The 22,572-nt window shown below is 41.7% G+C and overlaps 1 protein-coding gene across 1 annotated transcript in view; it reads left to right on the forward strand.

Annotated features, from left to right (window-relative positions):
* The window catches only part of Sans (SAM_USH1G_HARP domain-containing protein Sans), a 136,941-nt gene that overhangs the window by 57,945 nt on the left and 56,424 nt on the right, over positions 1-22,572 (forward strand). Inside the window, exon 2 of the mRNA XM_083125519.1 lies at positions 20,965-21,108. Within this exon, the coding sequence (XP_082981645.1) occupies positions 20,965-21,108 (144 nt within the window). The remainder of the gene's footprint in view (positions 1-20,964; positions 21,109-22,572) is intronic.

Consider the following 22,572-nt stretch of genomic DNA (forward strand, 5'->3'; position numbering starts at 1 on the left):
CCCCCCCCCCCCCCCTTGCCTCCCTTCCGGACGCCCATGTCCGAGGGGTTACAGAAACAACAGCATTTGGAATACGGTCCTGCAGTTCTTGTAGATCTATCTTTTGGCCAGAATACAGAATGTCTTTGACGTACCCCCAAAGAAGGAATTCCAGAGGGGTAACGTCAATCCTCTGCAGAATGCCAATGGCAAGTGAATGTCTTTTCGGCTTGTCATCTGGCTTAATTTTCTGCAACAACTGCACCTTGTGTGCGTAGACACATAACTTTTTGTGCACAACTTCGTGAACAGTGAACCTTGGAATCCCTAGCTTCGGTATTGACTTCCGTGGTTTACGCATGCTTTTTCCTGTACCGACGCCATTTTTGTTTGAGCGACACTAGCGCCGCCACCGCTAGTTGCACATGTGTAAAAATTTGCTGAAACAAACTCACCAATCTACTATTGCTTTTGCAATAATTTGTTAGCAAAAAGCTTGGTTTGTTGAAATGTAATAACTATTTAAAAACTGTCAGTTATAATCCGGACACCCTCTATACTGTTCGAGTACTATTTATGTCTCTACTTTATTGTAATTTGAAATGAACGTTGTCCGGGGGGCATTCATTCCATTGTCACGGTTGGGACGTCCAGACTACATTTTCTACATTAAAGTAACCATTCTACTGATAGTTAAGCAACGTTTTCCTTACAGTTTCTGTGCAATGAAATATGAAACTAAACACTATTAATTAAAATACATTCCCAGATTTATAGGGGGTGGGGGCAAAGACAGTATATTTCTCTTTGTAGATAAGGTTTAGCATAGCGCGGGGGCAAAAGTGGAGAAAAGTGGGGGGCGAATTCCTCCCTCGCCCCCCTAATCGCCGCCACTGGCTAGAACACTGCCTCTTTACTTAATAAGACATTTATTACAATTTTTGTGAATTGTCAAATTATTAACAAAAAATGACTTAAGGTAAAGAGCGAAGGTAATCAAAAAGTTAAAATCAACGAGTAATTTGTAAAATACATTCTGAGCCTCCCGGATAACGTAGTGGTAGCGTCACTGCTTTGTAATCAAGGCCTCAATACCCGGTGGAGGCACATTGCACAGTAGTTGGGATCCCACTTTAAACTGTAGGTCCAGTCCCGATTAGCCTATCTGTGCATAAAGTGGACTTAAAACACCAAGTCAATCAATCAAATATCTTCCACCTTATGACTTAATTGTTGATAACACTTGAATTTTTCGCCGCAACCGAATTGCGGACACTTTAGATCCAGGATTGCGCACAAATCTCATTGACCTGTTTTGCGCACAGATTTTGATCGAACGTTGCCACTTTGATAGCTTTAAAGTCTGTTTAAAACTGTTTTTTTTCTTTACACAAGAAGAGAGAGAGAGAAATTAGAAATAAAATAGTAAATCATACCAATTTACTCAAACTCAAAGTTAGGTTAGGTTATGTTAATGACTGCAAAAACACGTGTAAGTCCACACACACGCACAAACAAACACAACAGAAGTGAGAACATTTTACATCTGACAACATCGCTTCATTTTTTTTGTGCGCAATCCTGTACATTGTGACAGCTTGTCAACGGCTTATCAGATACCACTGACAAAGCCGGAAAAGTGTGCGCAATCCGGTTGTAGCCGAATTTTTATCCAAACGACAAGTCTAAATTGGTGACTCACAAGATAGAATAAAGTTTCAGCATTTCATTTCATTTCAAAATGATGCTTGGTCAACGCCGAAATCTGGAAGTCTCTCGCCAGGAATCGAACCCGGGACCCTCTCGCACCAAAGGCGAAAGCACCAACCACACGGGCCCTTGAAGGGATTCATATGAAGGTTAAAACTGATGCATGTGTGAGGTCGTGTTTCATATAAGGAACGCCACGACGTGAACAGCGCCACACGGCGGAATAACCTGAAAACACACAACAACAGCAATACGTAATTAGTCCGGTTTGTTGGAATCCTGGAAATGGGCGTCGCTCTTTTGTTAATAAGTGTTTTGCCACGCTGAAATTGCACTGGGCTGGGGGCTACGTTCTCATCCAGCGCTTATTGTACTTGGCAAGGAGTACAAAGCATCACGTGACAACACCGTGAGAGAATTGACCTCTGTTTGGAAGTAACTATAGTTACTAGTTACTTTTTGTGAAATTTCAACTTTAACTACAGTAGAGCGTCGATTATCCGAAGTAATTGGGGGACATGGGTGTTCGGAAAACTGGTTTGTTCGGATAATCGAACTGTACATGTTTATTTGCCAAAAAGAAGTACTGTACAGTAAATTTATTCATAAAAACAGGCATCTCTTTAAGTATTACAAAGTAACATACAAAGGCAACTTTAGTAGGAATATATAGTATGTGGTACAGTTTATTAAACAAAAATATGTACATATTACATACGCATTTTGCATGAACAATACATACACCGACAGAAGTGTGCTGATTGTTGAAACACAGCGACTGGCGGCTTGGCCGGTCAGCAGCGCCTTATGAAGGCCCCATTAGAAGCAATGTTCCGCCAGCGGTGGCTCAGTGCGGCGACTACTGTGGGAAACTTGGTTTGGGAGTGAGGGGGATGATGGACGGTAGGGTGGGAGAGTAACAGGTGCGAGCGAGTACACAGTTCGGTTAAGCGGTCGTTCGGTTGACCGACGTTCGGATAATCGACGCTCTACTGTAGTTACGTTTAAAAGTATATAACAAAGTTACTTTTCCAATAAGAAGTAACGTTATCAACTATTACTTTCACAGTTACTTTACGACACTTAAATTGCTATTTTGAAATTTTGTAGCGTGGGGAAAGAACTAAATTTGGCAACTCTGTTTCCAACTGTGTCTTCTCTAGATGTTAAGGTGAAAGGGTTTTTACTGATACTGACACTCTTTCAATTTTCTTCATACATGCTGCTCAATAGTTCGTTGATTATGACACTCATTTTATTTCACTACGCAACAGCATATATCATTCACAAGAATATCTATCTCTAATATCTAAAAATGGATGTGTGTGTGTGTGTGGAGCGCCTGGAGCGATTTCAACCAAACTTTGTACACATATCACTTGCAATCTGGAAATAAATACTGTTGGGGTAAGACACCCCTGGCACCCCTAGGGGTGTGGGTGGGAAGGGGTGACGTAAAAATAATCGAAAACGACCTTTATTAGTATGGAATCCGTAGTTTTCGGGGTCGCTAAGATGAATAATGACACTACGAATGCCGTTCAAGCCCTTTGCACCCCTAGGGGTGAGGGTGGGAAGGGGTGACATGTAAAAATAATCGAAAACGACCGATATTAGGGTGGAATCTATAGTTTTCGGGGTCGCTAAGATATCCGTTATTCGGATTACGGTTGCCATCCCTATAGTGCTAACCAATCCGCCATGAAGGTCCTCCAAACCAGAGTTGCAAACGCAGCTCCGGCAGTGTGAGAGAGCATAAGAAAGAGAAAACTTCCCGCGTCAAGCGTACGACAGAATTTCCCACAATGCTTTTCGTGATCGCTTCGACTAGGAAGGAAATGAAACACGTATCTTTCCGATGTACAAGACTCGGGGAAGAAGTGAAAAAAAAGAATCGCTTTACACGGAGCAAAACAAGACATTGCAGTCTGCACGTTTGATTCGTTTCTGGGTCAACGGAGCAAGAAACAAAAGAAAAACATGTGGAAGAAAGAGACAGTGCTGCCACCTGTCCCATTCCCGTGAGAAAAGGAGTCCGACGTGAGACACGATCCGCCGAGAGGGTTCGGTCCAATGAACGATTCGTTAAAACAAATGACAAACGCCGTGACAAATAACCCGATTCTGTTCCTTTCAATGTCTGAGATTGCTACTATTAGAAGCTTGCAATCTATGCTGCACGGTTTTCCCGCGGATATCAGAAAGGTATGCAATCAAATGCTTATTTTTTGACATCTATATGCATTGCAATTGTCTAGATTATCAGGATGTAATGAGGCAAATCTGCTTTGATATCAAGCGTAAGTGAAAGACAGAGCGATCAGAGAGAGAGGTTAGAGGGGGGTCGAAACGTGGGGGGCGGGGGCGTAGTGGGTGTAAAACCAGTGGCGTATCCTGAAAATTTAACCTGATTTACAGCCTTATTACACCCCTTGTATCTAGATGAATTAGATATAATAAAACACTAATACAGACAATTTTGATATTTGTTGTAAAAATTTCCCTTTACGCCGAAAATTGGTGAAGTGGTTAGCACAGCGTGCTACGACGCCAGGGTTCCTGAATCGAATCTCGGCCAGTGCGTGAGTGTTCTTTGCATCAATTTCATCATAGCATCACTCATCTTCGTCGCGATTATCCAGAAGTGACAGAAAAGTGAAGTAAAATTAACCAAATCGATCATTCAATGCATATTTTAGTTCATACCTGCACTAGGGATGGCAAAAACCGGATATTTTTTTTATCTCGACATCGGATAATTTTCAATGTGGATATCGAATGTGTGCATTTATCGTTTATCCGTTTTACGGGCTATCCACATATTCTTTTATGCGTCATATTCGTATTTAACCGTACGGATTTTCTACAAATCCTTAATCAAATCTGTACTATATTATCCGAAGTATCCGTTGCATCCGAAACGGATATCTGATAATTTGAAACCGGGATTGTGGGACTATCCTTATAGTTTTTACGGCATATTTGCATGGATATTTTGCTAATTTTTAGTGCGTGTAGCTAAATCCTCAATCTAGTAATAATTTAAAACCAAAACTTGTTAGAATGAAGGAGTTGTATCTTTGCGGGTGAACCTTGACCACACGATTGGCTGCGCAGTAGCAAAGGGAGGAGCTACCGGCTGCCTTGGCCAATGGGTGTCATTCTCCTCTAACTTTGTAAGAGCTGTCGACCACTCAACGGCGAGTAGGTAGCATCTTCGGACATGCATCTGCGCGAATTACTCAAAGTCACCCGCAGAGATACAGCTCGTTTACTCTAGGCCATTACAGATTGATCTTGGAGTCAATAAGCATTAATTGATTAATTGGTTTGGTGTTTAAGTCCACTTTATGCACAGTAAGGCTAATCGGGACTTAACCTACAGTTTAAAGTGGGATCCGAACCACCATGTCCGGGACCCCTTGAGTACAAGGGAAGGACGCTACGCTACCGCTGCGTAATCGACGAGGCCCCTTAATAAGCATTAAGCAGGCCTACTTGTAAACATTGGTTACTTTTGCATTACACTCCTGTAAATTGGCTGCTGATTATGTAGCATTTAATGACCCACACACTTCCCTCCCAAGCTTCTTGTTGTTGACCGTTCACCAACCTGAATGTTTCGGCGACCGCTCTAGCGAACAGGACGCCAATTGGCCCGAAGGTTGAAGTGAGCACTTTGGCTGCTGTTCACACTCCAAATACTTGCTCCCCATGCGTCGTCGCACATGTCATCGGGTGCATCACACATTCATAATGAAGTGGTGATGGGTACAAAAGTTAAAGGGAGCGTTACTCCAAATTACATACGCGTTTTGGAAATGTGCACGTGCTTTACCCCACCACAGTGGGGTCCCAAAACCGGGGGGGGGGGGGGGGGCAAAGACAGTTTATTTTTCTTTGGAGGTAAGATTTAGTGCGGGGGCAAAAGTGGCGAAAACTGGGGCAACTGTCCCCACTCGCCCCCCCCCCTGAACGCCGCCACTGCCCCACCAACAAAATGGGGCAGAAAATAGCACGTGCTTCTTCAAGGCAAAGCTAGCGGACATTGCATAGATCCATGGACCCTCAGACGGGGGATTGCTCCCCCTTCCGGCGTAGAGAAATGAGAATTCGTACTGCCTTTGCTTGCTTGTACTCGAATGTTACACAATTTTCATCACTCCGTTAATTTTACTTCCTCCGATTATTTCCATCCCTTATCTATTCTTCTCTTTGATGTGTATCCCTATCTTTTAACCCTTTATTTTCATCGTCCACTTATTTCCTTTGATTCCTATCCCTATCTTATAATCCTTTGTTTTCTTTCTTCACTTATTTCCTTCCATTAACCTGTTCTTCCTTTTGTTTCCCTATTTTGTAACCCTTTCTTCTTTTCTTCCTCTACAGATTTCCTTCTCTTCGATCGTTATTCCTATTTTGTATGCATTTATTTCTTCCTCCACTTATTTCCTTCCCTTATTCTATTATTTGATTTCTACCCCTATTTTGTAACCGTCTTTTCTCACTGTTTCCTTTTTCATACCCTTCCTCTGATACTTTCTTTTTAAATAAAACAGTCTTTCGTTTCTTTTATATCACTCTCTCCTTCTTACAACGATTTTTCTACTTCCCTTTTATTCAATGATCTAATTTCTTTTGTGCCGGCCTCGTGGCGGAGTGGTTAGCACATCGCGCTACGACGCCAGGGGTCTCGGGTTCGAATCGGATGTTTGCGAGTGTCCATTCGTCAATTTCATCGTATCACCACTCATCCCCATTTTCGCAAATTAACCAAAAGTGGCAGAAAAGGCGAAGTAAAATAAAGCAAATCAATCAATCATTTCTTTTGTAGTTTTAAGTGTCAGAAAAGAGAAATCAAGCTATTGATTTATTTCTTTGTGCTTTTTGTCCTTTATATTTCGCAATTTATCGTCGCTCTTCTTCCACTTTCGGCTGATGGCAACGATGAGGGTGGATGATGAAAGGATTACATCAGCCCCCTGTCCTCAGCGCACGGAGCGACTGTATCACTCACCTCCCCTTACCCCTGTAGCTTAAGCACTCCGGAATGTACCAAAAATCCCAGTTCTATGTTCGCAGGTTGCGAAGTATGTTGTCCAGAATACTTCAAGGAAGATTTGCAAACCGTTACACCTGGATTCGCTAATAAAGTTGCAAAAAAAGGCGGTGATTTGCAATTATGAAGAGAAGCTCAGGTCGTTATCGCTCAATGAAAGAAGAAAACTGCAAGCAGCATAGCTGAATAGCAAGTAAACGGGAGTGTATGTCATAAAGTGACGTAGGCTGCTTTCTCGTGAGATTCGACACTGTTGCCAGGGCCGTTTGTCACACAGTGTGAAATGACCCTTATGACAAAATGTAATAAAAAAGTGCGTGTGTGTGTCGGCCATGGAGTCAGTGTTGCTACTGTCAAGTACAGGGTGCACCTAAAGTTACATTTCGATGAAGGAAAGTCGTAATTCTGGAAAACCATGTATTGTATAATTCGACACACGTATCCATACTTTTGGCCGTGTCCGAAAGGTGCATTCTCCGAGTATGGTCTTGGAGTGCGGTCTTCAAGTCGTGGACTGGAAGTGAAAGTGTTTCGAATTGCACTCCGACTGCAGCGCTAAATACGGTCAGTGGATGAAACTAAGAACACATTGCCCGTGTGTTAAACACTTGTTTTTTACCATAAAAATCACATAGCATTTTAAAATGTTCCTATAGATACATTTCCGCACATTAAGAAGAACTTCAACCAACAACTTGCTGGCTTTCTACCTCCGTGATTTAAAACAAATGAACAACGAGTGCACGCGTCAAGCATTCAAGCCTGCAACGATGCGTGCACCACGCTATGAACTGCACTAGGTGACGTCACTTCCGACAAGACCGTATTTCAAGCCTGCTTTGTGGACTCTTCGGACAGAGGCTGTGTCTCCATGGATGAACGTGAAGACGTCCACAGCGATCCAGTGTCTATTGCAGGACCGTATCCAGGATTTTATTGAGGAGGGGCCCAGATCCGAAATGATGTTGGATTGTTTTAATTATGTAATTTATCGTCGCTTTTCTGCCTCTTTTGGCTAATGGTGACGATGAAGGCTTGGGATGACGTGATGAAATTGATGAAAGGACACTCACAAAGCAAGGATTCGAACCCGCGACCACTCTGCCACGGTGTTCGGCGGAGTATTTAATGTGACCCCGATGCTATGGTATTATAGCAGCTGGAGCTAAAGTTTAAATTGTAAATTTGCAATATTACGCCCCAAAGTAATGGAAAAAATTTAACTGACCAATAGACTCCTTCCCCTTTCCGACCCGAAAATCAGCTACACAGTTGCGTACACGGGTGCAGCTTGGTGCTTATTCATTATATATTCAAATAGTACTGTGTTCTACAGAGTAATTATGCTTTATAAATTTCCTTTCTTTTCATACACAGAGACCACTGAAGAGCATTGATGATTCCATGTTTTAAAAAATAATATATATATATACAGGGTGGGAAATAACCTTTTGCTAGGGATCCACAGTAAAAAGTAACAACAATTAAGAAATTATGGTAATACCAAATGTTTACTACGACAAATGTGGTTACAAAAACAAAATTAAAAGTTAGTATGTCCGCCGTTTTCTTCTCTCACAGCACGAAGACGATCAGGGTAGAAGCTCAGAAGATTCGCAAACAGTCCGTATTCCATTCCATGTCACGGAGGACTTGTTCCAGATGTGCAAGGAGTGTTGGCCGGGAATAGCGGTCCGGTCCGCGTTCCACTATCATCAAGGACTCAACTGCGTCCTTCAGAACAGCCCCAAAGTGCTCCGCTGCATTCAGGTCCGGTGATGCACCCGGCCATTCAGAAATGCTGAAGAAGTCAATGCCACTTCGCCGAAGAAGGTCTTGGTTTTAACATTTGCCTTGAAGCAAGGGGCTTTGTCACGAACTAACTTTTAATTTTGTTTTTGTAACCACAATTGTCGTAGTAAACATTTGGTATTACCATAATTTCTTAATTGTTGTTACTTTTTCCTGCAGACCCCTAGCAAAAGGTTATTTCCCACCCTGTATATAAGTAGGAAGCGGAAGTTGATGACCTAAATATAGGTACATGACCTATAGAAAGTACTAAAAAATGGGAAAAAAGGACGTAAAAAATGCAAAAATTACCATTAAGTTTGTTAGTTTCAGTTTAAAAATTGAAATGAAAAGGAAATTAAACAATCCAGCCTCTCCTTATCTGATCTTAAATCTGAGTTTGCCCCAGACGGACACCTGGTAGCTTTCCTCGACACAACAAAGACTGTCACCAGTTCAGCATTTATTTTGCTCGTAAATTGCAATCCTGCGAGATATATATATAGCCCTGTGTTCACCTTGGTGAAAAGACTCAAGAATATTACCAAAATGAAAGAAGTGACAAAATATGACGAAACAATACACCGAATATTGCGAAAAATGACGGGAAAATGTCCTAAAACCTGAAAATTGGGGGGAAAAAATGCTCTTTAAAATTACCCTTTTTTGGGTTCTAAACGATGTGTAATATTGTGTATATTTAATGGGGATCGTATACGAGATGTCGGAAAAAAGATGACATTTCATCAACTTCCGCTCCCTATATATAAGCTAAATGATACCTGTTAGCAATAATTATTAACATAAAGAATATATCTGAATGTGAGTTTAAAAAAAGAGAGAGATTTTCGCATCACAACTCCAGTTCTAAAAAAAGTCAGGATAAGAAAAGAATGGACTGTACCAACAAAATAGGACGTTCGGTAGCCTTACGTCAACAGTTATAAAACTAAAGTTACAAAATATTGCACACTGCGGACTTCTGGAGCCTGCCTCTCTTCACAACAAACTCATAATTTATGCAAGAACGAAATAGAAATTCTTGCAAAATTTCAAATTATTGTAAATTTTATTTTTGTAGGTTTACGTGGATTCACATAAAAAAATTATAGTTCGAGGGGGGTGGCCCCCATGGCTCCTCGCCTGGGTACGGGTCTGGTCTATTGTAACTACACATGGAATCTACTCATGTCACTCCATCGTTCAATGGTAGCGTGAAATACAAAGTGATGAGTTTTGATGGCATTATAGGATTACGTTACCCAATTACGTCATTGCATTGTAGCCTTACGTTCGTAAACCGTGGAGTTGATGAATCTATTGGTTGATGAATGCTAATAAGGAGGTGCGGTTAGCAGAACGCGCTACGAGGCCAGAGGCCCTGGGTTCGAATCCCGGCCTGGTCATGGGTGTTCCTCACGACTGTTCCTTCATGAATTTCATCATTCATCCTCGTTGTCGCGATTAGCCAAAAGTGGCACAGAAACGACTTAAAATGCCATAATTCAATCAATCAATACTAACCATAGAGAGTGGCGGGTTTAGATCGGTGGCTCAGGTTGCCCATCCTTGTTGGAGTGTAACGCACCCAAACGTTTACCTCGCTTCCACGCAGTACACCCTGGACTCGATCGTTGCAGACGAACAATGCTTTGGCGTCTGCACCAACAGCCAGTATGATCCTCTGCCGGGTTTCTGATTGTCAATATCTTATCAGCTTTCATCCTCATCGTCGCTATTTGCCAAAAGTGGCAGAAAAGCGACGTACAATAGTCAAAACAATCGAACCACCCATCCTCTTCCGGGAAAGGTGCCCTTCATATATTCACGAACAAAAAATAAAGTGCCTACTTTTTCAAGAAATAGATAGTGACTTTAGGGACGTCATGTGTTACAGACTTACTTGACAAACCATATGAACGGTAAGATGGCTGAACTGGTTTATTTTACGTCAATTTTCTGCCACTTTTTCCTAATCGACGATGGTGATGAACGGAGAGGCGGAATGAGGACTATAGATTTCGGGAGTAAAGCCTGTTCGACGAAAGAATAAACTTCAAAATTAATTTCCTTCGAAAGCCAGGAAGGGTCACATGAACCGCTGAACCAATCGGCTTGATCCAGTTGCAGTGTTGAGGGGAAAATCTCGTGGTATTCTGCGTTCTAACATTTTTCGTTTCGAGTCGTTTTCGAAACACGTGGCACCCTCAACAAGGTCAGGCCCGGCGAAGCTTAATCGTTGCCGCCGCGTAGCAAGCGAACGGTTCTCCGATTCCCTGCCTCAAGAGGTCGTGTACGACTTGACTGGACAAAATTCAGGCGTGCAGCAACACCGCTTTCCCCACCTTGAAACTCCCACAACTGGAGGCGGAAAGTCTGGGTTTCCTGAAGCTTATTCTTTGGCCGGTCGGACTTTATACGAGACCGAGACAAGAATGAAACAATAGTTTGTAAATCGAGAGGAGACCACATTGGCCAAGTCTCGTCTAGATACTATTTTATCCCTCCTCGCTAAAACACAGGGGCGGTGCCAGGGAGCGCACCCCTTAATTTTCTTCCTCACCCCGTTTTCAAAACCAATTTTCAACAGAAAATAGTGTTAACTCTTCACAGAGGAAAAATATTGCAATGACCAAAAATAGTTTCTGACAAACAAATTATTGCTTAAACGAACGACAAGCGCATGATTATTCACCATTCCAAAGAATTTGTTCAAAATACAGTAAAACATCGTTAATCCGGACCCCGATAAGCCGGACTTCGCTTAATCCGGACAGACAAAAGGCAAAAAAACAGAATGCAAGGTTTTAAATGTGGCTAGAAGTAGACAAGAGAACTTCTCAAAGAAAAGGCAGTAAACCACTGATGAAATTCTGTTCCCCGCAGACTTTGTACTGTATAGTGTATTTACGCCTATGCCATTTAAATGCACCATAATAAACGTGTTTTGTTGCTATAAACGGAGCTTTAATGCACTTTCTACTGTTCTTTTAGGTTATTTAAGTTAATCCGGACTTAAACCGGTCAACGTACCCCCCCCCATATTAGTCCGGATTAACGAGGTTTTACTGTAGTTTTTCTGTGTTACAGTGTTATTCACGTTATGACTTACGAAACCCATGCCGTCATTATAATAAAATGAATCACGTCATTGGCATATTTTCGTAGAAGCATACTGAAAGTTGATTGCTATTTGATGTAGTGGCGCATGTTTCATTTTTCCTTTATTTTCAACATCGCACTCCCTCATCACCCTTAGATGGTTAATCCAGGCGCCGCCGCTGCTGGAACACGTCGATGTCTTGATGTAGCAGAAAGATGCGTCGTCATGGGAAAAGTTCGGCGAGAGTATGTGGTAGGCGGGTTTTTAATAACCGAGTTTGCTTTTCACCTCGCCTGTTGAAATCTCCGTTCTCATTCATTAAAAACAAACACCACAAGTGTGTGGTGGGCTGAATTGAGGTGAGATGAGACGCGCTTTCCCCGAAACACAACTGGACAAGAGAATAGCGCTAATTTCTCAAGTCATTGTACACTTTGTGTCATTCAACTAGCGAAACTAATGTGAAATCGGTTGAAACTGCACCTTTCTAATCTGTTATCCGCCATTTTTCACCATCACTGCGGTTCTGAAATCCTGTGCGTTCTGGATAGGTTTAACTATTTACACACATGTGTTGCACAAGCATGATTTTTGATTGATTTGACTTATTTTACTTCGCTGGTTAATCGCGGAGATGAGGATGAGTGATGATACGATGAAATTGATGAAGTGACGCAAACAACATCCATATGCCCAGGCTGGGATTTGAACCCGGGACCCGTAGCGCGCTGTGCTACCGACTCCGCCACGGACAAAAACACGAACATGATGTTTTATTTATCACTGATATGTTATCATGTTGCGTAATTATGCCAGGAGGGAGGCATGAGTTCTATTTGCAGACTGGGTGATGTCCGATTCAAATTTTGTTCCTGCATGAACGAACACGACAGACGAAGCCTTCTGCCCTCTTACAACGCTACAGCACCGGTGCTCACCCTATACAATCCACAATCACGGGACAGGACTCTTACGAATGATTGACTAGGACCGATCACACTTTCGGGAAGTTAGTGCCGTATACGTGCAAGGTGCAACGTCCTCCAGTTGGACACCAGTCGTCACTGAGTTAGTCCGCTACTCCTTGTGTCGACAACATGAGACTCTTAAACAAACAAACAAAAAAGCACGGTTCTCAAAATTAGACAAAGTTTTATAATCACTTATTTCTCCTATAGGCGGAGCTACTGCTGATGCGCACTCATCTGGTTCCCCTCGAACATCCGGTTACGCTGACGGTTCTATGGACGTTAATATGAAACGGCGAAGTGGAGATTCTTTTACAAGGAAAAAGGGTGCCAACTCTGTGCAGCATATGATTGCACAGTTCGATAAGGAACAAATGTATTGAGTCAAGTATCAACTCATAGGTTTCCGAAGGACATAGAGAGAATAAATACATGAGAACTTGTATGTCTGAACCTGAACAAATAACCCTACAACATACCTTTAAATATTAATTGATGAAATCTATGAACATCTTCTCGTCACAAAACTAATATATGTAGTTTAGTCTTAATTAAATAACCATTTTATTGTGAAGCAATCAGAACAACGAATTATTACATTTCGTTTGTAGCCTACTTCCTTATATGCTCAAGCGTATGAGATTGTGTAAGGTTGTAGAAAAGATAGACGTGTAATTAGACTATAATTAGTGCTGCCATCTACCCTCGGGTTTGAAAATGTACAATGCAAGTCGAACTATCGCTGAACACTTTAAAGGTATCACAGCACGTTTGTTATATTTAAAGAAGAAACGTTGTTTCTTAATCTGCACTGCAGTTGCTTATCCAAAGGATTCAACAAGTTCACTCCTTCATGGTAAAACTTGAACAAATACTTTTCTTGACTATTGTCAGTCTGTGGCGCTATCATCGCACACGATGAAAACACGTGCTCATTTCTTACTTCGTATACTTGTGACCTGTACTGCAAACAACGAGGACTGACCTAAACCGGAGGTTCCTGGGGAACCAATATTTATGTTTAGATTTTTAAACGGTCTATAGTATATGGACTTATTAGCAACGTACAGATTTACTCACGGTTCTTTAGTTTTGTCATTTGATGCCTGAAGTGGCGAAAAGAACAATTCTTATAACATTTCAAATCACAATCCACAAAAACACAAATGAATACAGAATTACCTTTGGACGCAACAATCGAAATACACGAAAGTTTCTGTACGTGCATACTATTTCGCGTATCGCCCGAAAGAAATCAAATTAACGCAAACCAATACACTATTCTTGGATTCAATTTAGCGTCCCACGTTCCTGTTGAACTCAACTAAACAGAATTGTATTGGACTTACAGCTTTACATGTGGCTGTTTACGCCCAGCATACATTTGAATCCCCACCGACTCAGCCCGTTGTTAGGTGAAAATATTCAGGCGGGTCCATTCACTTCCTCGGGCGAGATGGAAATATGACGTCAACACTGGCAGATTATGACGCATTTCAGAATGTTTCAAGTTCAATTAACGGCTTTACTGTCTAATTATAATTGTCTGTGATATAATTAATATAACTTGAAATAACTAACTCTATAGCCTTCTTAAACCCGAAGGTTTATAGCTGCAGAAACACAAGTCCATCTCAACGTTATCTCTCCATCAAACGAACTTTTTAAAAATCTTAGCATCTCAACAAATATCAAACCTTAAACACTCAGATTCGTTTCAAAAGGTATGAAAATGAAAAGAAAAGAAAATTCTGCATCCTTTGGACGTAAAAACAAAAATCGTTCAGGCAGAACACAACAGTTCCATAATCTTGTAGAGATTTGTGGTTTTCGCAGTGACCATTACCGTGCCAGGACGTAACGTGTTGTCCCTCACCTCGCAATCCTTGGCTTCAAAACAAACCGCTGACGACTGAGTGAGTGAACGCCCTACATCGGCAGGAAACAAGGTCACCAAAGTGTAGCGTTCTCACAAGAAGGATTCTTTAGGATTTCTTTCTCCGTCTTTGTGGATCGGCTTCGGGAACCTTAGAAAACGGTACTATGTTTGTAAACGCTTGTTGGTTTCTCCCTCGGGAAGATGCGGGTTCAAATCCTGCGATGGCCCATCCTTTCTGAACCTTTCCTGTGGTTTTTTCCCCAAGTAAGCTACAGGGAAGGTGCCGTCAGTACCAGAGATAGACAAATCCGAATAAAATATTATCCGGATATTAGAATTATCCGAAACCAAATTATCTAGATATTTCGATTATCGTCTGAGGTATTGTGTACTGTTCCAGTCCCTTTACATGTCAGAAAACAATATTATTTTCTTTTTTTTTCTTTTATTGTTGCCGAAAAGAAGTTAATGTGAGATGTTCATAGGATGAGAAATCTCTTTTTGGAGTTCACATACAGAGATATTAACTTAAATATTGATTTTTTTAAAAATAAAAAACAAAATTGTTGTAGAACGACGGAATTATTAATAGAGGAAAAGGTCTAAATATGCCCCCCCTTTTTATGCTGTAATTTTCGGAGGGAAAAATTAATATATCAAGCACCTGCCTTTAAAATATATATGTATGAAATATAAAATTAAATGTAATAGCATGCTAAAGTATAGAAGGTCTCCATATTTTAAAAAAAGAAGCAATTTCCAAAAAATGGTAAAATGATGTATTTCAAAATTGTGGTCTAAATATGGGCTACTAGTGTCAATATCACAAAAAGCAATTAAGATTTTTTAAAAAAAACAGTCATTATAAAATTCATATTTATGAATAATCTGTTGTTTTGAAAATCACGCGGAATGGGAAAAATCGAAATTAAGAAAAGCATCCAAATATTTGTTGAAAATGTGATCTTAACATTAGACCTCATGTCCACTTTATGCACAGTAAGGCTAATCGGGACTGGACCTACAGTTTAAAGTGGGATCCGAACCACTATGTGCCTCCACCAGGTATCGAGCCAGGGACCTCTTGATTACAAGGCGACGACGCAATCACTGCGCCATCGGGCCTCATGCATTTCGAGTTTTGATTTCTTGATTGGTTTGGGTTATTTTCCTTCGCATATCTGCTACTTTTGGCTAATTGTGAAGATGAAATTTATGGAGGGAAACTCACAAAGAACACCCATGCCGAACCCGGGACCCCTAGTGTCATAGCGAGCTCTGCTAACCACTCAGTCAAGGGGGCTAGAGTTGGGTACGAAATCAGAATTATCTGCAATTTATTTAATTCCTCTATTTACTAGATTAAATGTGAAACAGGCTATTGTAATAAGGAAGTGGGAATTAATTGTTCATTACTGCGTGAGTTGGCCAGGTGACCTTCATAGCAAAGCGAAAGTTTCGATGATGAGGAGACATTGAATGAGTGTCGGCGACTTTTCACTTTTACACGGGCAAATGGCTTTTCTCTTCGCTCGCGCCTACGAATGATCCAGTTTCGTCACGATAGAATGGTGCCGCCGCGGAGAAGAGTGTGGAAGGCGCATTCTGCATATGTTTGATGTGGAGAGAACGTTAACGATGAGTAGGGGAGGGGGCGGTGAAACGCACATAAACAGATCCTCGAAAAGTCCAAGAAAGTGTGGGAAGTGGATTGGGTGATGACGGAGGGACAGTTCACGTGTGAGTTTCGTCGCACGTTTGGAAAATGGGAAACGCGTGGGCCGCCATTTTGGTTTAATGAGGTACGTTCTCATGATTTTGAATTGCGTGCATACGCTGTGAAGATCGTTGTTGTGTCGTTTGGCTGATTTCACATCTGTCACTTCTTTTGGAAGAATGTCAAAGTTAGTTTTGAGATCACTTTATGCACAGATAGGCTAATCGGGGCAGGATCCGCAGTTTAAAGTGACATCCGAACACTACACCATGCAGAAGGCCCGTTTGATAATAATTGTTAAATCCTATTTTTTTGTTTTATTCTTACGTATTTTGAACAACTTTTCCATTCTAGCATTTTTAATTCTTTGCTGTGACCATTTGGAACGAAAATTATAATATCGATTCATCAATATACAGGGCTAGCATAAATGATTCATTCGTTTTGAAAAGGCTATATTTTCAAAAGTATTACACGTACACACATGAAAGATATATGACAAGAACCACAAACTCACCAAGTTTATACACCCTCTACAAATGTTCAATATGTGCCCCTTTGGTTACACGACACACGTCCAGACGATACTCGAGCTCATTCCATACATTTTGTAGGATAGTCCTGTCAATGGTCTGCACTCCAGCACTGATGCGTTCTTTGAGCTCGACTAAGGATTGCGGTAGTGGGGGTACGTAAACAAGGTACTTAACGTACCTCCACAGGAAGAAGTCACAGGGAGTTAAATCAGGATATCTGGGAGGCCAGGGGAACAAAGCTAGGTCATCATCACAAATACGCCCAATCCAGCGATGCGGAGGTTCATCGTTTAGGTAGTCACGAACAGGGGCGGCCGCTCATAAGGACGATACGGACGCCGCACTGCCGTGTGTAATCACAAGTGAACAAACATTACTTTAACATTTATATATTATCTTTTACATTGTCTGAATTACAAATATTCCGTTGCTTATAGATCTTTGGTTAGTCGGTTCTGTATTAATTCTTCCGCGACAATTGCGAAGTTTGCAGGCCACCGTGCGGGGGAATACGGAACTTCGAGAGAAATATGGCAGGGCGGCGTCCTCTCACCTTACGAGACGTAGAGTATTTTCAGGCGCTGCCGCGAGGGGTAAGAGGCGAGGGAACTGGCGGAATAACACGCGCGGGATCTGTGGCTGGGAGGACGGAGGGTTTGTCGTCCGAAACCAACCCCCTAGGCGAAACTGGCCCTCTCTCCGGAGAACGGTAAACAATGAAGAGTTGCCAGAAGCAATGAAGTTAACGTAAGAAAGAAAATTACCAACCGTCGAAAGAAATCATTCTGTATTTCATAGAGCAATAAATAATGCAATTTCCAATGAGGAAAGAAAATATCGGTAACTGAAAAAGTACAGACAGGTGCTTGATATTTGTTATTTACCGTCGCTTTCTGCTACTTTTCGGTAATCACGACGATGAGGATAAGTGATAATTAAATGATGGAAGGGCACTCACAAAGAACACCCATGTCCAGGCCGGGATTCGAACCCAGGATCCATGGCTTTTTATAGCCACGGATGTCGGCTACAGCTTCGTGTTACTCACAAAATTAGATTTAATTACATGTTTTGATTAGCACGTTTTGAAAAAACCCTGATAGTGTGTCTTTTCAAGCCGGCTGTTAAATAAATTAGAAACTAGTCATCTAAACTCACCAAGAGCCGCTACAGGAACCTGTGTACTACGAATTTCTGAAAATTTGGCAAAATTGTCTGGCAACCCCGAGGCAATAAAATGACTGCATGGGAAGACGATAGCATTGACACTTGTTGCAAAGAGAATACTCGATTCTCTTTGCTTGTTGTTTCTTCGTTTTCCATGGAAAAGTGAAGCTTTTTCGGTAGTGTGCTGTAGTTGTGCGTTTGTTGCGATGACCTACTCTATGTGATCAGAAGTATCCGGACACCCACCTGAAAATAAAGTACAAGTTTGGGCAACCCTCCATCGGGAACACTGGCAGTCAATACAGTGTGGGCCCACCCTTAGCTTTGATGACAGCGTTCACTCTCACAGGCATAGTTTCAATCAGGTGCCAGAAGGTTTCCTGAGGAATGCAGCCCATTCCTCGCAGAGCGCCAAAATGAGAAGAGGTATTGATGTGGATCGGTGTGGTCTAGCACGAAGTCTGCATTCCAAAACATCCCAGAGATGTTCTATGGGTTTCAAATCAGGACTCTGTGCAGGCCAGTCCATTAGTGGGACCTAGTTGTCGTCAAACCACTCCCCCACAAGCCCTGCAGTGTGGACGGGTGCTCGGTCGTGTCGAAAGACACAATGGTCATCCCCGAACTGGTCTTCGACGGTAGGCAGCATGAAAGCTGTTAAAATGTCAACGTAAGCTTGTGCCGTGACATTGCCATGTAAAGAAACAAGGGGGGTCAAGCCCCACTCCAGGAGAAACATGACCACACTGTAGCCCAGCCACCTCCGAATTTCACTGTCGGCACTATACAGGCTGGTAGATGTCGTTCACCAGGCATTCGCCACACCCACACCCTACCTTCGGATCGCCACATTGTGTACCGTGATTCATCACTCCACACAACGGTTTTCCACTGTTCTATGGTCCAGTTTCGACGCTCCTTGCACCACACGAGGCGGCGTTTGGGATTTGTCTGTGTGATGTTTGACTTATGGGCAGCTGCTCGGCCATGGAAACCAAGTTGCCGCACCTTGCGCCAAACAGTAATGGTGCTTGGAGTAGATTCTGATGCAGTTCGGAATTCCTGTGTGATGGTGGCGATGGATGATTGACGATAATGCTGTACGACCCTCTTCAATACTCGATGGTCTCTGGAGGTCAACATGGGAGGTTGGCCTGCACGTTTTTGGGTTGTACACATCCCTTCACTATAACATCGGAAACAGTGGACAGAGGGATGTTTAGGAGGGTGGAAATCTCACACACAGACTTCCTACACAAGTGGCACCCAACCAACTGACCACATTGAAAGTCTCTGAGTTCCTCAGACCATCCCATACTGCTGTCCCACACTGTCTGCAGACTTCTGAGTTCGCTGACTATGTGTTCCACGCGGTAGATGGCAGTACTGTGTCGCCCTCTATGAAAAAAAAAAGGTTTCGCGGTGTGTCCGGATACTTTTGATCACATAGAGTATGTGGAGAACTTGTTGGTGCGAAGTTTTTCTCCCAGAAGTCTAGATGAATAAAATAAACATAAAAAACTAGGCCGGCCTAGACCGAATTTGAATCTAGAACAAGCATGTCTGAAGAAGATTTCTGGTAAGTTTGAAGTTTTTACTGTAGAGCTTGAGCTTCTGGTAACGCAGATATCACCTTTCCAGTGAGATATTTACTTTGCTGCCCTATTTCATGTATCAATTAGTCATGTTGGACAGGAAACGTTTTTTGTGCAACATTTTTACTAGTAATTTTCACGTTCAATGCACGTAAATATTCGTCATTGTGCTTATCAATTTTCCCCTCTGTTAAGTTAAAAAACAAACAACTAAATCTGTTAGAACTCTATTTCTTCTTCCATCTTTCGTAATCTTCGCATTACTGTTAAATAATTATTAATTTATCATAATATGTGCAAACGTGCAAAGCATGATATTCGGTAAAGACGAATATATCAATTTCTTATCATGTTGGCTGTTAGATACGAAATTAATCAATTAAACTCACAGTACAAGTAGAGCAAATTTATGAGCTGTCGCCCCTCCACTTTGGTTCACCACGAGCCGCCACTGGTCACGAACTGGGATGTTCCAATGAGGGGGTACCTCGTCTTGTTGGAAGACAAAATCGCTGAAGTCAGCACTGAGTTGCGGGAACAACCACAACTGCAACATATCCAGGTAACATTTACCGGTCACAGTTTGCTCAGTAAAAGAAAAACGGCCCATACATCGTCTGGACGTGTGTCGTGTAACCAAAGGGGCACAAATCAAACATTTGTAGAGGGTGTATAAACTTGGTGAGTTTGTGGTTCTTTTCATATATCTTTCATGTGTGTACGTGTAATACTTTTGAAAATATAGCCTTTTCAAAACGAATGAATCATTTATGCTAGCCCTGACTTTATGTGTGAAGGTTGCTATAATACCGGGTTTTCCTGGGTACATTTTCCTAATTTCAAGGCCAAATTCTTTTTTTTCCTTTAGTTTTGAATTTATCCTTAAAGCATTTAAAGTCTGATATGACAGTCACGACTGGAGTTGAAATAGGTGTCTTAAAAATAAGTTCCCTCGCGTCTGTGGATTAAAAGGATACGTTGCTTGCGCCTGAAAAAGTTAATACGGAAGTCACTAGCGCCGCCAAGCGGATGGTTTGAACAAGTCAGTCGTGAAGCCGTCGCACAATGGTGCACAACACGGAAACTGAGCGCATAATTTTCATCAAGGTACTTTTAGGTGCTATTTAGTTGCATTACAGTACGAGTGCTCAGTTTAGTGAAGAATTAATTCTGTTTGTTGTATTTTCTCCCATTTACCTCCATAGTGAGGTTCATTTCAACCAATGATAGTTCACTACTTTTCATTGACCCACCCGTATGTAACTACCTTGCACTTTAAGAATCTCGATACTCGAAAAGCGATAAGTGGGAGAAGCAGACGACTGACTCGCACCGAAGCTACACATAAGATACGATTAGCAAATATCCGAAATATGCTAGCTCTGCGTATGAACAAATAGGATATATACAATTCGTTAATTCTTTCCTTCTGAACTTCTGATTTGCTTTTCTCTTTTCAGGGCCGCACGGGACGGAATACTGGACATTCTAAAGGAAGCGACGAAACGAGATAGCAATTCCAAAGACGAGGATGGGATGACCCCAACCCTGTGGGCAGCTTTCGAAGGGAACCTGGATGCCTTGAGGTTGCTTGTAGGACGAGGGTAAGTTAAGGGTTAAATTGGGGTAAATTAGGTTACCGAAGCTGTATTGGCGAAATCTAGCAAACTAGCCGTTAGGATATAATAAAAGAAATACCACCTAAGGCCTAAAGTACACGCATCAGCTTACCGCACAGAAAGATGACTTCAGGTAATTGCACGGTAAGATGATGGTGTGGAGGGAGCCAATTGCACGCACAGTCTTGCTTCTGAACTAAAAATTCTGATCACCCTGTTGGCAAGATAATTGACTGGCGCCTGCGCTGTAAATACATATTATAAATACAAATATACTTCAAAATAATATTTGAAGTATATTTGTAAATAATATCGAAGCCCATTTTTCTGGGGGAACACTCTGGCTTGGATTAGGGAGCGGGACTTGGGAAGATTTCAGCCGCGAGCTTGTGGTGAAATTATTGGTTTGAAAAGAGCCATTAGATACAAAAAGTGAAATATTTGATATGCTCCAAAATTTTATAAATTAAGGTCTGATGATGTTAGCTCCAAAACTTAGAAATCCAGACCTCGGAACACTTGTGTTTATAATTTCATTGTTCGCCTATTTATCGTGCACTTTTCTTAATATTGTAAATTCTTCTACAGTATCAGTAGTAATGAAAATATATAATATGATAGTACATAACATATTAGAAAAGAAGAGAATCTGGCAGTAAACGTGCAAGGGCAAATTCTTCGTGGCTTCTTCCCGTTATATAAGTGTTTGAAACAGCTTGATTAAGTGCGTATCTTTAAATTAGACTGAATATAGCAACCATTTGAGCAGACAAATGTTCTCTGTTGACGCAGAGTAACGCTTCTGCGATACAAGCATCAAGGCTGCCAACTACTGAATGTGATCTTTTTAAACTCGCGGTGCCAACCTGGCAAATTGGCAACAAACAGATCAACAACTCCTACCCAATTCCGCAATTCTGCATCGTTGTGGATCCGTGGAGAAAAAACTGTCCTCGTCCTCGAGGTAAAGTAATGTTTTTTGCACACAAGACTTGAAAAACCAGCGCAAGTTTGTTCATTCCCGCATGTTTGGACGGAAACTCTCCCGCTTGGAGCAAAAGCTGCTCGAATACGAATTTCACTTCCCAAGTGGAAGCACAGAGAACATCGGTTTGATAAATTGATATTGAAAGAAAACAAGCTTGAAATTTCCTGCTCAAAGCAAAGAAAGTTAACGTAGACTTAGGACCGAACGCAGAAATTCACCAATAGATGTCACTCCTGTTCAAGTTATGCTAAAGTTCCACAATAATCACTAGTGTGATCCCAGTCATCATCGAGCTACTTCGGTTTATCTTATATGTGTCGTATCTATATCCATGTTGCGTACTTGTATTTGGTCAAATCCATTCGTTGTTATTTCGTGTCTCACAGTGCAAATTCTTATTTCTTTTTACTTTATGCAAACCTTTATATAAGTTTGATATAGTTAATTACTTGTAAACATCT

Source organism: Lepisma saccharinum, chromosome 7 (genome assembly GCF_977018435.1).
Source record: "Lepisma saccharinum chromosome 7, izLepSacc3.1, whole genome shotgun sequence".
NCBI lineage: Eukaryota > Metazoa > Arthropoda > Insecta > Zygentoma > Lepismatidae > Lepisma > Lepisma saccharinum.